We start from the raw sequence: 16843 nt of genomic DNA on the forward strand, positions 1-16843 counted from the left end.
AACTAATTTGAAAACTGATCTGTCTGTTTAAAAATTTACCCAGGTCAAGTGTTTAGTGAACAAAAACTTATTTCCTGAAAAAAGCACCGTTAATGCTAAAGAAATCCAAGGAATGTTACTTCGATCACCCGTTTCCCAAATGGAAGGCCACAGCAATCGTGTCAACAGATGTGTATGGCACGAAAATCGTAAATTATTGGTTACCTGGTGAGAAAATCTGAACACCGACGATCCTGCATAGAATTTTGCAATATTAAACGCTGCCTTTTTGTATCATTTCAGTGGTTTCGATAGTACAGTTCGTGTATGGAATATGCCAGATGGTATTTTACAACACACCCTGGTCTTCCAGAAACCAAACAACGTGTATGGTAAAGACTTGGAAGGAACTTTGATCTCGAAACTAGCCTGGTCTCGTAATGGCAAATACATCGCTGCTGCTATGGAGGATACAATCAACGTGTGGTATTTACCAGGTAAAATAATGGACGAAATTTTGATTTAGGAAGATTCTGTCTCCCATTGGAATTCATTCCAACTACGTTCGTTTTTTTTTTTTTTTTTTTTTTTTTGCAGACAAAACCGACGAAGCTGAAAGCAAAACGTTCCTCGATCTTCAACCAGGAGACATCACAGAGATGATTTGGCTTCACTCTGACGAAGATAGCAAAATAGAAACATTGATAGTTGGAAGAATTAGTGGCAAAATCACTGTACAATTTTATCAAGGCCAGTCTGTAACCGAGCATTGCTCTTTTGTTAAAGTACAGCAAAGTAAGTTTTTGGATAATCATCTGAAATGTTGAATTTTCCCCTTTACCCCTTCATCTATCAACTTCATCGAGAAGGGAAAATAATATGCATATTGGTGGACTTCTGATTATAATATTTATTTATATTTGTGCCCTGTAGCTTTCGTATCGTGTATCAGAAGTCGTTCAGAGAATGGTTACGTGGTCGCTTATGGAAACGGAATCGTTGAATATCACAGTTCATTAGATGCCGAAAATCGTACCCTGATCGCTTCCAAACATGTGAGTAGTTCATTCGAATAGATGATTTATGTGGAAAATCTGTCTCGTTATTCGCAAGAGACGATTATTTATGTAATTTCTTGCACGAATGACATTCTTACGCTATTCTAATCATGGAATGTTTTTTCTCCTTAGGCAACTTTATCGTTTTTAGAATGGGACCCGAAATGCGAAATGTTGGCAATTTGCTACGCAGACGACACGAATTGCGCCATTTTACACGAAAACGAAAACGAATGGAGAACAATCTACGTGCTACCTCACGACCATAAACCTACTTCATTAGCTTGGTCACCTTTTATTGGTAAATAAGTATTCAGTAACTTTATTCTTGTGTTAGAGCATATCCTGCGATTCTTTGTGCTAATCGAGTGTCATAATTTTTCGCAGATGACGCAGATCACCTGTTGACTTTGTGCATCGGTACTGAAGAAGGCGTTACTTGCGTCTGGGTGACACCTCAAGTTGTAAAAGGATGCTTGAAAAAACCTCAGTTGTTGCATTTACTCAACGGACATACGCATTGTGCTGTTACGTCATTGGCTGTGCATAAAAATGGGACGTTGTTGGCTACTGGTATGTACAACGGGAAATTTTCAACTATCGGGCAGCCGTACAGTCGATTATTGATGAAATTAAATGTTTATGTAGGATGCAGTACCGGATCCAGTGGTAAATTGAACATATGGTCTTTGCAAGATGGTATTTTAGCGAGCACTTATATGGGAAGTGGAGGTGTCCAGGATGTGACCTGGTTAAGTGATCATGGACTGGCTGTGTGCTTCAGTAGATCCAAGGTAACGTATAAAATGAATCTTTATAATAAATTATCGGATTTAGAAATACAAGGTATCTGATTATTTACGATTTTTTCCCCTTTTTAGGATATCGTCCTCTTGCATTACACAATGAACACGTATTTAAAAGATCGAGTCATATCTGTAGCGCAGAACTCATTGCTGCAACGAGGCATCACAAATCTGAACTTTACGCCTTGGCTGTGGACGTTATTTAAACATTTACCTAATCTGATTACCGCCCAATACAACTACGAAAATCAAACCATCATGACTGGGCAACAATTGCTGTTCAGCGACTACCTGAAGTCGTTGATTTTACTCGCGTTCTCTGTGAAATTACATCACGTGTTACCGTACAAAGAAACTAACTCGATTATACCAAAGAAAAACGATTCCGGTGAGTACAGAAAGGTTTGAAATTCAAATTTGGATCGAGTTCGGTTTTTATAATCGATTTTGTGTGTTGTTTCAGATTTAGAATGGCAGTGGTTCCATTTACTGAGCGTAGCCATTAGGACAGCTGAAGCTTTCGTGAATCGTACCGAATTTCCGGCTGAATTTATGGCTCTGCATAGCGATATTTTGTTCGGTAAGTTGCTTGAACGAGAAATAAAAATATTCAAACACGGTGGACCCCTCCTCCTCTCATTATTTCCTATATTGATCGAATCGGATAGTTGAAAATGTTCTCTTCGTCTTGTTTTCCAGATTCAGAAGAATGGAAGCTGGCCATAGACAACAAAAATTGGAGACTGGAGGCTGATCGAGACATCATGCTTTGGACAACAACCTACCCTCAAGACTGGCAAGTGGGTGGAAAATGCGACGCGTATTTTTGGGGTAACGGCAGACATGGCCAACTTTCCGAAGGAGGTACATATTCGTTCGGATTTTTTCACCTTTACAGAAAACTTTAGATGACAGATGATGAAATTTAACGATGATTTATTTTGTGACAGGGTATTCGAGTCCTACTCCAATTTTGGTAGAGTCTTTCCATACTGCTCAGCAGATCGTTTGCGGAAATAACTGTACGTTCGCTTTGTTATCCAATGGTACTGTGTTATCTTGCGGAGAAGGAAGCTACGGACGACTTGGACATGGCCACTCGGATGATATTTACGTGCCTAGTATAATTTCTACTCTACAAGGTATCGTATATCGTATCGTATCTCAGGGCTCGTATTCGAATACTTTTCAAGTTACTAAAAGTAACTTTTGGCTGCTTTTTGTATCGTATCTCAGGGCTCGTACTCGATTACTTTTCAAGTTACTAAAAGTAACTTTTGGCTGCTTTTTCCAACGTGTTTGTTGCTAAAATTAACTTTTTTTTTTGTTGCAAATTTTCAAGAATTTAATTTTTTGAAGAAAGAAAAATGTCAATAAATTAAAGCACTACCTTCTGCTAAAATTGTCAAAGTCTCAGTACACTCTCCGCCAAAAATAGCAAAAAATATGGTTTTTTATCAAAATTGATCCGTTTTAAATTTCCATAAAGTCTGGTTTTTTTCCTCAAAAATTAAGTACTCAAAATTAGGTTTTTTTTTGTTAAAAAATTGAAAAAAAAACAGTCTTGCTTTTTCAACAAAAATTGCAAAATTGTATCATTTGGCAATAATTAGCAAAAAGTGATGCTTTTTTCTAAAAATTAACAGAAAATTTCGCTTTTTATCAACATTGCAAAAAAATCCAACTTTTTTGCCAATAATTTCCAAAAAATGATACGTTTTGCTAAAATTGTAAAAGTCATCATTTCTGACAAAAATGCTAGTTTTTTTAGCGAAATTGGCAAAGAGTCTCAATTTTTTCCAAATACGCAAAAGTCTCGATTTATTGCCATAAATTGCCAAAAAGTATCTTCCCTGCCACAAAGTCCTATACTTCGTGCTAGAAAGATGCCAGACAGACGGGTCAATGACCTTAGGAGACCAGACACTCAAAAAGACGACCTTGGGAAACAAAACAGGCTTGCAGATTACCTTGAGAAACCAAATCGTTGAGTCAATGACCTTAGGAGACCAGACACGCAGGTTGATCAGGCAGACAGACGGGTCAATGACCTTAAAGGGCATACATTCGACCTTGAGAAGCCAGACAGGCACGCAGACGACATTGAAAAGCTGGACAAATGGGTCAATGACCTTAGAAGACCACACACTCAGGTTGAGCAGACAGACAGGCGGGCCAATAACTTTAAGAACGTAGACGGACGACCTTGGGAAGCCAGACAGGCATGCAAACGACCTTGAAAAGCTGAACGGAATCGGATTGGTCAATGACTTCAGGAAGCGAAAACTTTATGCCCATTTTTTTACCAAAAAGTTCCGAACAAGTCTACCGTCTTCGACAAAAACGATGAAAAAAAAATCGTTTACTCGTAATAACCAAAAGGCCCTGCTTTTTGCTAAAATTGTAGAAGTCTCGCCTTTTTTTCAGGAACTGCCAAAAAAAGATATCCTTTTGACTGATATTTTGTAAAGTCTTACTATTTTTCAAAAAATTGTCAAGAGTTTTTCAAAAAAACAAAAAAATTGACAAAAATTCTTGTTCTTTAAAAAATTACTAAAAATTTTCATTTTTAGCAAAAAATTCCGAAAAGTCTGTTTTTTTTCAAAAGTTGTCTGATGTGTGGTTTTTTTTACCAGAAATCGCCCAAAAACCCGTCCTTTTACTGAAATAGAGTCGAAGTCTCGTTTTTCCAACAAAAGTAAACTTACAAAATTATCCACCTTTTTAAAATTATGAAAACCAAAAAATTTATTTATTTTGTGATGTTCTGGTTTTTTTTTGTGATCATCGAAATGTTTTTTTTTGTAGTTTGTCATTTTTTTGTGTAGCCCCTTTTTCTAGCTTTTTAGGTCACTAAAGTTACTTTTTTTTTTAAGAAAAAAATTGATTACGAGCCCTGCTAAAAAAAAAAAAAAAAAAAAATTAAAAACAGGATATTTAATTCAAGTAAAAATTTGCATTTCAGGCTACGTAGTTATTCAAGTAGCCAGCTCCTGTGGTTCGGACGGTCACAGTTTAGCAGTCACTGATACAGGCGAAGTGTTTTCTTGGGGTGATGGTGATTTTGGTAAATTGGGTCACGGTAATAGCGACCGACAACGTAAACCTAAGCAGATCGAGGCTCTCCAAGCTGAGGATTGTATCATGGTAAGTTTCGAGTTCAGAGACGAACTTCATAAACCTTATTTGAACATCATTTTGATCAAATACCTTGCTCAGGTTGCCTGCGGACACAAACACAGCGCCGTTGTCACCTCAGATGGTAAATTATTCACGTTCGGTTGCGGCGAATCCGGTCGTCTTGGACATGACAACGTAGAAAATCGCAAACTGCCCGAAAGAGTGCTGGCTCTAAGAGACGTACACGTCGAACAAGTGTCTTGTGGATTAAATCACACAGTTTGTATTTCCGATCAAGGCAAACGTGTGTGGTCGTTTGGAGAAAGCGAATATGGTAAACTTGGCCACGGAAATAATTTCCCTCAGCTTAGTCCTCAGGTTTGTTATCAAATTGCTATACTTGATTTGTGTATTTTGAGTAATTGTACGATCGAAGGTTTATTTTTTTTGTACAGGTGATCGAGATGCTTCAAGGTGAGACAATCAAAAAGGCATGTTGCGGTACCCATTTCACCATATTCTTGACCACAGACGGTAAAATGTACAGCTGTGGGTTGGAAAGGTTCACCGGACTTCCAGAAATCATGTCTACTACGAATAAACCTACGTTGGTGAGTTCTCAATCCCTTATCGAGGTATTTACGCAGTGAATATGTTCTAAAAGAGATTATTTTTCGTTACAGATCGAATCTCTGGCTTCCACCGTTATCGTAGATATCTCGGTAGGAGCTGAACATACGTTAGCCTTGACAGAAGATGGAAAAGTGTACGGATGGGGTAATAATAACGAATGCCAGCTTGGTCTAGGACATAATTTCCTCAGTATTCGAGAACCTACCTTAATTTTAGAGTTGGCTGATAAGAATATACTTCAAGTAAGCAAATTTTTGGCCATCTGATGTGAAATACGAGTCGATTCTTATTTATTCTCTTCGTTCGATTCAGGTATCTGCCGGACGTACTCATAGTGCTGCCTGGACTTCTCCTCCGCTGAATACTAAACGAAATGGCCAAGGCATTGTGCATAATTTTGGAACACCTTCGGCCATTCCGAACGAATACGGACATCTTCAAGATAAACCAATTCGTGCTATTCACGCTAGACTCAAATTACTCAATTATTTCAGCGATATGTTACATAACGTTTGGCGCTTTTTACCACTTTGCAATACTGAGGTGAGTTTAGGATTTTTTTCGAAATCGGCAGACTTGATTGTGAACTCGAAAAAGATCACAGATCTTTGGCAAAGAACAAAATCCTTACCATAGGCTTTAAAATGACTTGTTTTCTTTACAGGATTGCGACTGGTCAAATATTCAATGGTATCAGAGACTTTGTTCGCCCATTCTTCGACCCCTTTATGCTCCCAGAGTTTACACGTTACCAATGATCAGATGTATCAACAAGACAATGGTGCAAGGACGTAATTATGGACCTCAGGTCATCGTTAGACGAATTTCTTCCACTCATAAAGTGTCCGCAGACGTGCCCATCTTCATTCAAGTCGCCAAACAAATAAATGCAGTTAAACCTCAAGATCTCTTATTACCCTCCAGAGCTTGGAAGGTGAGTTATTACGCTCCTCGTTCATATTCCAATAATTTTTCGGTTCTGAATTCAAATTTCTCCTTCAGGTAAAATTACTCGGAGAAGGAGCTGACGACGCCGGAGGCGTATTTGACGCCATAGTCACCGAAATGTGCGACGAATTATTAAACGGAAGTGTCGCTTTGTTGATACCGACACCGAATAACTTGAACGATGTGGGATATAATCGAGATCGGTTCTTACTCAATCCTCGTTTGACCGCCGAAGAAGATTTGAATTTGTTTAGATTCCTAGGTAAAGAAAGCGAATACTTCCGAGCTGACAGAGTTCGCCAAAACAGGTCTGAATTAGAATTTATTGTCTGATGATCTCATTTGTTGCAGGTGTTCTGCTGGGAGTAGCGTTTAGAACGAAAAAACCTCTAGCTCTGCCTTTATCGGCGTTCGTGTGGAAATTACTAGTCCAAGAGCCGGTCACTGTGACCGATATCGAAGAAAACGATTGTCTTTACGTGCAGAGTTTATTCGGTATCAAGAATATTCACACTTCCGATGTTACCGAAGAGAATTTCCACGACGTGAGTGTCGAATTCATCTCTAAAAAGCATTTCAAACTCGTTTAATTGAGCGAATAATATCTACGTTCGATTTTAATATCGCAGATCATCCCGTTGGAATACTTCTACAGCACGAGCTGGTCCGGTGACTCAGTACCGATCGTATCAGACGGTGACCAGAGACCTTTGACATTCCATAACCGAGACGAATACGTCGAAAAAGCCATCGAATTCAGATTACACGAGATGGATCTGCAAATAGCCGCCGTCCGAGAAGGCATGTCGTGGATTATACCGGTTCCCCTGCTGACTCTGCTGACATGCGTTCATTTCGAGCAATTGGTGTGCGGTCTACCTCAAATCAGTATTCCATTATTGAAGAGAATCACGAGGTGAGTGTGTGATGTGTGCTTTTATGACTATGGTGACGGTAATGGCGATGTCCTCGAGATAAACACGTTCCTAATTAAGGTACCGGTGCTCCTCGTAGCTGTTGAACTCGCAGCGAGCGCCATCAAGTAGGCAATATTCTGCTCTGATAAGCTCGAGTGGTGTTATTTTAAAATGCAATATGCGTTATTGTTCCATACGTTGAAGTTGAAGACACTTTTACAATGTAGGGAATCTCTTTATCAGCGTTGAATGTTTGCATAATGATAACGTATCTGACTTTCAATTGCCTATTCGGTCGTGGGCATAGAGAGTATCGAGGTTTAGTAGGGTTTTAAAAAAATTTATGTACATCGTGTCTAACTGTCTACTGTCTAGACATAAGACAGTTGGAGACACGGTGAATGATTTTTTTCTTTTCTGAAATGAGAGCTCTTCTTGTGACATGAGAATGTGGGCAGAAAAATTCTGGTTGTTGGAGAGTTTTGAAGACGAATAGATTACACTGCCATGTTCGACTCGATAATAATATGGGAATAAATAATAATTATTGAAATCGAATTAACTATACTTTAATGGCCTAATGGGTAATTAATATATTTTGAAATTTCGCTTTGTAAGAGCCGATCAAGCAGAAAAATAAAACGATTAATTTATAGAGTTGTTGGTTCTACTGTGCGAATAATGGGGAAAGTACCTATAATATGTATGCAATTGTAAATTAGAGAGAATTATTATACGATGAAGGGATCACTGCGAAAGAATAGCCTTGAGAACGTTTATTTTAATTCCTGAGTTATGGTATAGGTATTTTTACCTCTGGTATTTCGTAACGCCGCTGCGACGACCGACGTCTGTAAATAATAATTCTTTATTTTTGTGATTTTTGTGGAGATTTTCCTTATTTACGACGAGCTGTCATCGAGGAAGAGATTAGGGTGCGATTAGATAGAGCTGTATTATCGGTCGTTGTTTTTGAAATGATTTTTGAGATTTATGAAGTTTTAGTCGGCATAATACATATTACAATAATTTTTATTGTAAAAAATGTGTAGATAAGATTACGAATTTTGTAAAAATTTCCATATTAGGTAATTTTTTTTTTTTTTGATAATGGTGGGCTGAGTTGGCTTGTACATATTTGCTGATCTAGCGAAATACATAGGTATGTACTTGAAAAAAAAAGGAGTGATATGTATATTTTTCTTATCGTTCGAGTGGTCTAGGGAGAGTTCATTCCACGTTTCTCGAAGTCCACCTTGAAAATGACGTTGGTTCTGAAATTAAACGAATGAAAAAAAGACAAAAATTGAAACTTTTCAAGTGTGGGAGAAAGTGATGAGTAAGTGTGTGCTGACTTGCAATTTTTTTGAGAAGCCAAGTGTGAAAATATGTAAAATGATTAAAATTTTCAATCGTCAAGATAAATTTTTGAAATGGAAAGTTTTTTTTTAAATTCAGCATTACTGAATAAAAAAACTGAAAAAATTGTGGACAAGATAAAAAATTTTGTCAAATTGTTCGTATCATTAAAAAAAAAGTGGAAATGGTTGAGGTGATTTTGATCAAATTCAACTTTATTATAATAATATTAAATATGAAAATATTCCAGGAATTAGTTCAACGTTTGTTTGGGGGAAAAAAAGAAAAAAAACTTGTTTAATTGGATCAGTTTTTTCAATTTCTTCCAAAATAATTTTTGAATTTCTTCGTTAACAATTTTTTTTTTATTTTTTTATGAAAACTGAATTATTTGTGTTTTTGCAATTCTTTTCAATGATTTTTGATGTTTTTTTATCATATGAAAACGCTCTAAATTTTCAATTTATCAAAAGGCACTTTTTTGTGAGAAATATTTTTTTTTTTTAATTTTAATTCATTTTTTAACGACTTAATTTAAAATGATTTTCTGATTTTTCCACCTGGTTTCAATTTTTTACACATCTGTGTATTTTAAGTACATTTTCTACGTTGGAAAATTATTTCAAGCTTGTAGGTGCATTTAGCTTTTTAACGAAATAGGTACCAATTTTTTTCGTTTTTTTCTCTTCTTTTTCCTCAACGTACCTAAAGGCGTATTTTTCAGTTTATTTTGCAATGACAAAAAAGTTTTCAAGTTTTTTTTCAGTTCTTCATATCAATTTCCTGTTTTTTCTCAATATCAAGAATAACGAATAAAAATACATCTGTAGGTACTTACCTATTTTTTTCGAATTTTTTTTAAAGACAGTTTTTTTCATTATCAACTGTTTTTTGATTTTTTTTTTTTTGTTATTTTTTAATTTTTGCCTTCCCTTACTTTTTAAGAGTAAAAAAATACAATTATTTTGTACTAAACATTTTCAATTATGAAAAAATTGTATTTTTTAAAAAAATTTAAGCAGTTTTGTTTTACTACCAATTTGTTTGTCACTTGATGTTTTTTTGATTTTTTCAATGTTTCCCCTCAACTTACTTTTCAAAAGTAAGAAATGCAAACATTTTGTAAACATTTTCAATTTTAAAAAAAGAATTTTAATATTTTTTAATTTAAATAAAATTTGAACACTTTTATTTTAGGCAACTAAAATGTTTCTTTACAAACAACTTTTTTGTCACCTAATGTTTTTTAATTCTTTTTTACTTTTTTAAATGTTTGCTCCTTAACTTACTTTTCAAGAATAAAAAAATACTAGAATTTTGTACAAATTTTAAATTTTTGAAATTTTTTTACTTACAGTTTTTGTATTTCAAAAAATGTGTTTCATTTTCTTTCTTTTCAATTTTATTTTTCCAGTTTAACAGATTTGAAGTATTTTTGATTTTTTTTTCTGTTTTGAATATTTTTAAGCTTTATTAACACGTTCTTTACAACATTTTTTTTTTTTTTTTAATATCAGGATTTCCATCTTCTCAAAAAACATGTACCAAATTTTTCCTCTTTGCAATCTTTTGTTTTAAATGTTTTTCACGACCAATTTTTTCATCGTTTGACTTTTTTTTTACTTTTTTCAATGTTTTCTTCTCAACTTACTTTTCAAAGGTAAAAAATTATGTACTAGAATTTTGCTGGCATTTTAAAATAATCTTTAAACATTTTTAGTGTTTGTTTTTCGAGTTACTTTTTCATAGAAGAAAAGTAAGGGGAAAATGCCCTGCTATGTTTTTTTTGTTTTGATTTATTTATTTTTTCGAAATTTCTACGCTAAAAAAAAATGTTTTGAATTTCCTTTTATTTTAACAAAATTATTGTTTGGTTTAGTTTTTTTTTTTTTTTTTTTAATAATGTGAATCAAAATTATTTTGAAAATTTTTCCAATTGCTGATTAATTTTCTTTTGTTTTAAATATCTTAATAAGAAATCGAAAAATTTGAAAGAAAAAAATTGAACATTCTAATGTTGAAGAAATGTTTCTTCCTTCCCTTCCTGGTCGTTTGAGTAGCAAGGAAATTCGTTGTCATGAAGTGTGTCACTTCTGCGATCAAGGTTGAAATTTGGTCTAACGTTTTTTTTAAAAAAAATTTCCTTATTTTATGATGATTTTCAGAAGGTTTTGGGCGGATTTGTGATGAGTTTCCTCGTGATTTTGAAGAAACTCTTGATTTTGAATGGAGTTTTAGTGTGACTTGTGAAGAATTTTTCAATTTCAATTTTCAAACGGATTTACCGAATACCAATTTTGGAAGGATTTTCCGATTTTGATGGGATTTTCAAACAATATTGCTAGAATTTTCAATCAACTGTATCACGATTTTTGAAAATATTTTTTTTTTTAAATTTGTAAGAAATTTTGAGATTATTTGTCTTGAAGCTCCCATTTTTGAAGGATAGGTTCAGAGGAACTTAATTCTATGTATCCGAATCTCGAGGGTTTACATCTATCTACTGGGCACCTTGTAGTATATTAATAACTATTTTACTCACACCTTTATAATAATATTTCATTCATTTTTAATCCTCATCTGTGGCTTTTTAAACTTCACGTAGCTAATTTCACGCATTTCATCCTCATTTAATTTTAAGTCGTAGTTTGGTCGTACTATTGTTTGAACCCTCCTTTTTTTTGGGAGGTTGTAAATCCACTCTTAATTAATCCTTGATATGTAAACGTTGATCAGATATCGAGATTTTGACGAAACGAGCCCGTTAGCCGAATGGTTTTGGTCTGTGGTGGAAAATCTAACTCCTCACGAAAAAGTGTTATTTTTACGCTTCATTTCGGGACGTTCGAGGTTACCAGCCAATATCGAGGATTTATCGCAAAGATTTCAGGTAAAAGAGTACCCATTTAGCTCCCCAGATTCCCTTTACCCCTATTTAAACTAATGCTGACGTTTCTTTCCCGGTTTTCCATGGGGTTTGGATTTAAAAAAATAAAAAACAAAAGGTTGTCAAAGTGGACAGAGATATCGATGGGTTACCAACGGCTCAGACGTGTTTCTTCCAACTACGTTTACCTAATTATTCTTCGATGGAGATTCTCGAAGAGAGGCTGAAATACGCTATAAACAATTGTCGATCTATCGACATGGATAATTACATGTTGACCAGGAATACGGACGTTAATTCGGACGAAGAGCCATTGGCTTAAGGAGTGTGATGGTACCTATTTGACTTACGTCAGCAACCTCTCGAGTGCTGTTTTTTCTGTTACGTTTGTTTACCTATCTTTACCTTTACCTTTACGTGTACGTTCTACCTGTACGGATGTACCTAAGTACCTATCTACCTGATACCTATTGTTTTATTTTATCAAAGTAAGAAAGATTTGTACATAGATAATAATTTTACACAAGGCGAACGATTTCTCGGGTGATGTTAATTTTTACGTGTGTAGTTAGGTCGAGTACGTTTCGTACGAGTAATTTCTCTCTATTTTTTTTCTTTGGCTGTTAATGTCGTTGCCGTCTTGTTCTGACAATTTGTTTGTTTAATTTTTTTCGAAGTACGAGTTGAAGGTAATTTTACCTACTGATAAGATGAGCACGAGTATGAAACCGAGACCAAGGCGTAAAAAAATACTCCAAATTTAATTCCCAATGGTCTCCATCACATATCGATAATCGAAAGCGTCTTCTTATTTTATTATTATACCAAGGTACATACTACATACATGCATAATGTACTGTATTTTCCTCCCTTTCTTCGTGTACAGTACCTAATTTATTTCTCTCGCTAAGTAAACTACAACCATATTGACGAGTAGTTTATTATTCGAAGACTTAAAATGGAAATCCTTCTAAGTCATTTACCTTTTATTATTTTATCATTTTATTTGTTGATTTATTCGTGTTTTTATTTCCTCCTTTTACTTTGTGTGTGTTTGTGTGTCCTTTTTATCCCTTTGTTTTTTCGCCCCTATACCTATTTACATAGTATATTTATACTCGTCTGGGAGTATTTTGTGTGTAAATTTTATACCTTATATTCTTTCTTTACCCCTCTCTCTTATGAACTTTTGTGCTACGAAACCAAAAAGTACGAGAAATACATAAAACAGAAATCAATTATTAAGTTGTGTTATTTAGTTGTGCGTTTTATTATTATTATTTTTTAAAATATTCGTAAGTTTCAAAGGATGTGAGAACTGATTATTTTTTTTACGGTTTTCAAAAATCGTATGTTTTTTTTTCTTCTTCTTCTCGTTGTTGGTACTTAAGAGAATTTTATTTTTTTTTTGTTTTTTTTTCTCGATGTAACGCTGTGTTTTTTTTTATGTGTGTGCGAAAAAATACATAATATTATATTCATTGTGCGTATATGTGTTGGATTTGGCTGAATCATTGTATTGTGTGTGAGGTTGTTTTCGTGTGGTAGAATTCGATGAAAGAGGTTTTGTGTTTTGTGTGATGAAAGTGGCGGTGTTTTTATCTAATTTGATAACACATTTTGGCCTTTGATCTCGATAATGTTGGGGTTTTAAGACATCATAGATGCGTCAATTTTATATTTATTGGGAAACCCTGGAAAAAAGTTTAGGTAGATGACGTGAAGGTAAAAATGAGATATGATTTTTTTTTCTTGATTTTCCATGATCGTCGGAAAGTATAAATTTCCAGAACACGAGATTTATAGATTTTAGTACTTGTTTAAATAAATTGGTGAGTAGATGCAAAATGAACAAATGGTTTGAAAATTGCTTCATTTGGAGGGTGGGATAATCGATTCTATTCTGCCTTCTGATTCAATTGAAAAATAAATGTTTTGGGGTGATTCATGTTTGGCGTGGACTGCGGTTAGAAATCATTTTTGAATTTTGAAGAACTTCCTCCAATTGTTTTTGCTGAGCGAATCGTTCACGAACGATTTATTCTCATTAAAAATAGTATTTAAATAATGCAAATACATATGTACCTATTATAACTAGATAGGAGTGAGAACCAATTGTTGCTGTCTCTGAAAGTTCTGGAAGGACCTTTTTGCTAAACGAATCATCTGAATCGTTCGCGAACGACTGAGGTCATCGTAATGATTGTATTCGGTATAATTTCAATATTTTGATTTTGGTATTTCGATCATTTTTTTAGTCAGTTTTCAAATTTTTGAAAAATTGTTCATGAACGATAACATCAGTCCCAAGTGAATCGTTCACGAACGATTTATTTTTGCTCTGGTTTGAAATGAGAAAATTACATGATTGTGGATTTGATCCCAACCTCCTGATATAGGAACTTTTCGAGTTTTTTCCATGTCTTACAGAATCATTCCCATATGACGAAATGAATCATTCACGAACGACATGTTTTCAATATCCAAGGGGAATTACGTGGTTATAATTATAATTTCAACCTTTCAATAAGCCTTATTTGAACTTCTCGATACATTTTTCGTTAGGTTTTCAAAAATCTGATGAATCGTTCTCGAACGATAAGATTTGATTTAGATGAATCGTTCGCGAACGACAGGTATTATTGGTTTGGTTTGAAAATTAAATCAATTCTAAATGATTCTCTCACGAACGATATTTCTTTGATTTGATTTAAAATCATCCATATGGTCATTTTTTCATATTTTTATTTTGAAATTTCTATTATGGTTTCGAATTCGATTAGTACTCAAATTTTTTGAAGAATCGTTCGCGAACGATGAGGTAAGCTCTGAATGAATCGTTCACGAACGACTCATATTTGTTTTGATTTGAAATTACCTGAATAGTCATTAACTCATAATTCCAGGTTTTTAATTTTGATATTTCGTTCAATTTTTTATTAATGATCAAATTCATGTTCTATATTCCTAGTGAATCGTTCGCGAACGACAAAAATTTATTTTTATTTAAAATCGCATGGCTACAATGATTGCTCATTTTGATTAGAAAATCTCGCTCGATACATTTTTTGATTTGCATCAGAAGTTGTTAAAAACCGTTCGCGAACGACAACCTCAATTCCCAATGAATCATTCGCGAACGACAGGTCTCTATTTTGGTTTTAAATCAAGTGATAGGAATACAAATATACAATACAAAGTTTTTCATAATTTTTTTAATGATTCTTTTGTGAACAAACATTGCGAATCTTTCGCGAACGATTCATTTCGTTTGTAAATTTTTCTAATCGATTCATCTTTGGCAAATAATTTAAGAATTAAAAAAAAAAATGGCGGACTTCAAATTATTGGTATTGGAGGTGTCATGTACTGACCAGTCCTTGAGAGTTTCAAAATGACTCTTCTATGTGACTTAGACTTAAATGAGAATCGTTTGCGTGCAATTGAATCACGTTCAAGTGAATCGTTCTTGACCGAAATAGGTGATTTTTCTTCTGTGGGTGAAAAACTTCAATTTCCAATCATTTTCCTGGTGAAATTTACTGCGAGAATTCGTTCACGAACGACTGAATCAATTTCAAACGAATCGTTTGTGAATAATATTGGGTTGATTGTCTCGATTTGGGTGTTTAATAGTGAATCGTTCACGACCGAAACTTAGATCTGGAAAATTTTGAATTTTTAAATGATTTTCTGATTAGTTTTACAGCGACGAATCTATGACGAAGGACTGAATCATGATTCATCTCCAAGTGAATCGTTCGCGAACGAAATGACCTGACTTGAGCTGTTAAATCATTTGAATATCAATATGGTTCAAAAGTGTTGACTCATGAATTCATGATTCATTATTTTTTGAATGACTCCTGCGAGCAAATGAATCATTCAAGATTCAAGAACGTCTGAATCAATTTAAATGATTCATTCGTGAACGAATATCCCTGTATTGATTCGAAGTTACGCGTATTAAATTTTAAAAGAATGAAAATTACCTACCTGTTGATTTTCTCAAGAGGATGATTCTTTTGTGAACGAATATTCTCATACAATTATGAATAATCAACGAACGACTTTTATCAATGGTTTTGGAGTTGAAATATTGGGTAAATAAAATAATTCGATTTGAATTCCCTCCCTCCCTCCCTCCCTCCCCCTCCCCCACCCTTCTGTTTACGAACGAGTGTAAATTTTTTTTTTTTTTTACCATAGAGAATCGTCTAAAGGTGACTGAATCAAGTTCGTAATGAATCGTTCGCGAACGATGTGAATTTTTTGTTAACAATTCAGGTGAAAGATATCATTTTTAACTGATTACTGGACGAATCGTTCTCGAACGACATTCGCTGAATAAATTCAATACTGATTACTGATTTGATTGAACCTTTATAGAGTAATTCGTTCGCGAACGATTCGGAACTTTTTTTGAATTATCCTATTATTTGAATTGAACTAAAATGAGGTGTTTTTTTGGGTAATCGTTCGCGAATGGATTATTCCACCTCGAACCCATTGATTCTTATTGAATTTTTTATTTCGTTCGCGAACGATTCGCTCGAAAAATTGAATCATTATGAATTATTTTTTTGAAAATTGAATTCTTTTCAGAAAAATATTTCACGCGATCGTTGATCTGACTTTTGAGCTGAAATTTCAATTTTTTTCTCATTTCTCACGCAGTGTTGCCAATTATCTGATACAGGGTGTTCAAAGAATATTGCCTACATTTTAATTACCGTTCTTTTTTTTCAAAATTTTCGATAAAATCAACTAAGCACCTATTTACATTTCTTTTTTTTTCTTCGACACTTCGTAATTATAATATGAAAGGAAACTGAAATTCTGCTCATTAATAAATAGGTATGGGTGTCTTTTACAGTTCTACTTTTTTTTTTCTGTAGCCACCTAATTTAACATTTGATAAAAATAATTGGTTCTTTAATTTTGAATTAAAGATATGTTGATCTCGATTACTTTACCAATTGAAAACACCTTTTATGAGATATTTAATTACGCGATACCGATTCCATACATTTTATTACTAATCAGAGGGGAAATTGGCGGAATTACGCGTTCGCGTTCGGTGTCTGTGTGGGGGGGGGGGCACTTTTTCAAGAATATCGAGAAAGATTGTACGAT

General features: G+C 34.2%; 1 protein-coding gene across 2 annotated transcripts in view; it reads left to right on the forward strand.

The window, feature by feature from the left end:
- LOC135848588 (probable E3 ubiquitin-protein ligase HERC1) overlaps positions 1 to 13193 on the forward strand; it is a 27425-nt gene extending 14232 nt beyond the window's left edge. For both annotated transcript variants that reach the window (XM_065368522.1, XM_065368523.1), the window contains exons 49-70: positions 44 to 207; positions 283 to 476; positions 577 to 774; positions 913 to 1034; positions 1170 to 1338; positions 1425 to 1610; positions 1686 to 1831; positions 1919 to 2231; positions 2307 to 2423; positions 2543 to 2707; positions 2794 to 2985; positions 4809 to 4990; positions 5063 to 5341; positions 5419 to 5574; positions 5647 to 5838; positions 5909 to 6139; positions 6261 to 6530; positions 6599 to 6806; positions 6896 to 7089; positions 7174 to 7460; positions 11557 to 11710; positions 11826 to 13193. In XM_065368522.1, coding sequence (XP_065224594.1) covers positions 44 to 207; positions 283 to 476; positions 577 to 774; positions 913 to 1034; positions 1170 to 1338; positions 1425 to 1610; positions 1686 to 1831; positions 1919 to 2231; positions 2307 to 2423; positions 2543 to 2707; positions 2794 to 2985; positions 4809 to 4990; positions 5063 to 5341; positions 5419 to 5574; positions 5647 to 5838; positions 5909 to 6139; positions 6261 to 6530; positions 6599 to 6806; positions 6896 to 7089; positions 7174 to 7460; positions 11557 to 11710; positions 11826 to 12029 — 4323 coding nt within the window. In that variant the 3' untranslated portion in view covers positions 12030 to 13193. The remainder of the gene's footprint in view (positions 1 to 43; positions 208 to 282; positions 477 to 576; positions 775 to 912; positions 1035 to 1169; positions 1339 to 1424; positions 1611 to 1685; positions 1832 to 1918; positions 2232 to 2306; positions 2424 to 2542; positions 2708 to 2793; positions 2986 to 4808; positions 4991 to 5062; positions 5342 to 5418; positions 5575 to 5646; positions 5839 to 5908; positions 6140 to 6260; positions 6531 to 6598; positions 6807 to 6895; positions 7090 to 7173; positions 7461 to 11556; positions 11711 to 11825) is intronic.
- The last annotated feature ends 3650 nt before the right edge of the window (positions 13194 to 16843 follow it).

Source organism: Planococcus citri, chromosome 5 (genome assembly GCF_950023065.1).
Source record: "Planococcus citri chromosome 5, ihPlaCitr1.1, whole genome shotgun sequence".
NCBI classification, from domain to species: Eukaryota; Metazoa; Arthropoda; class Insecta; order Hemiptera; family Pseudococcidae; genus Planococcus; species Planococcus citri.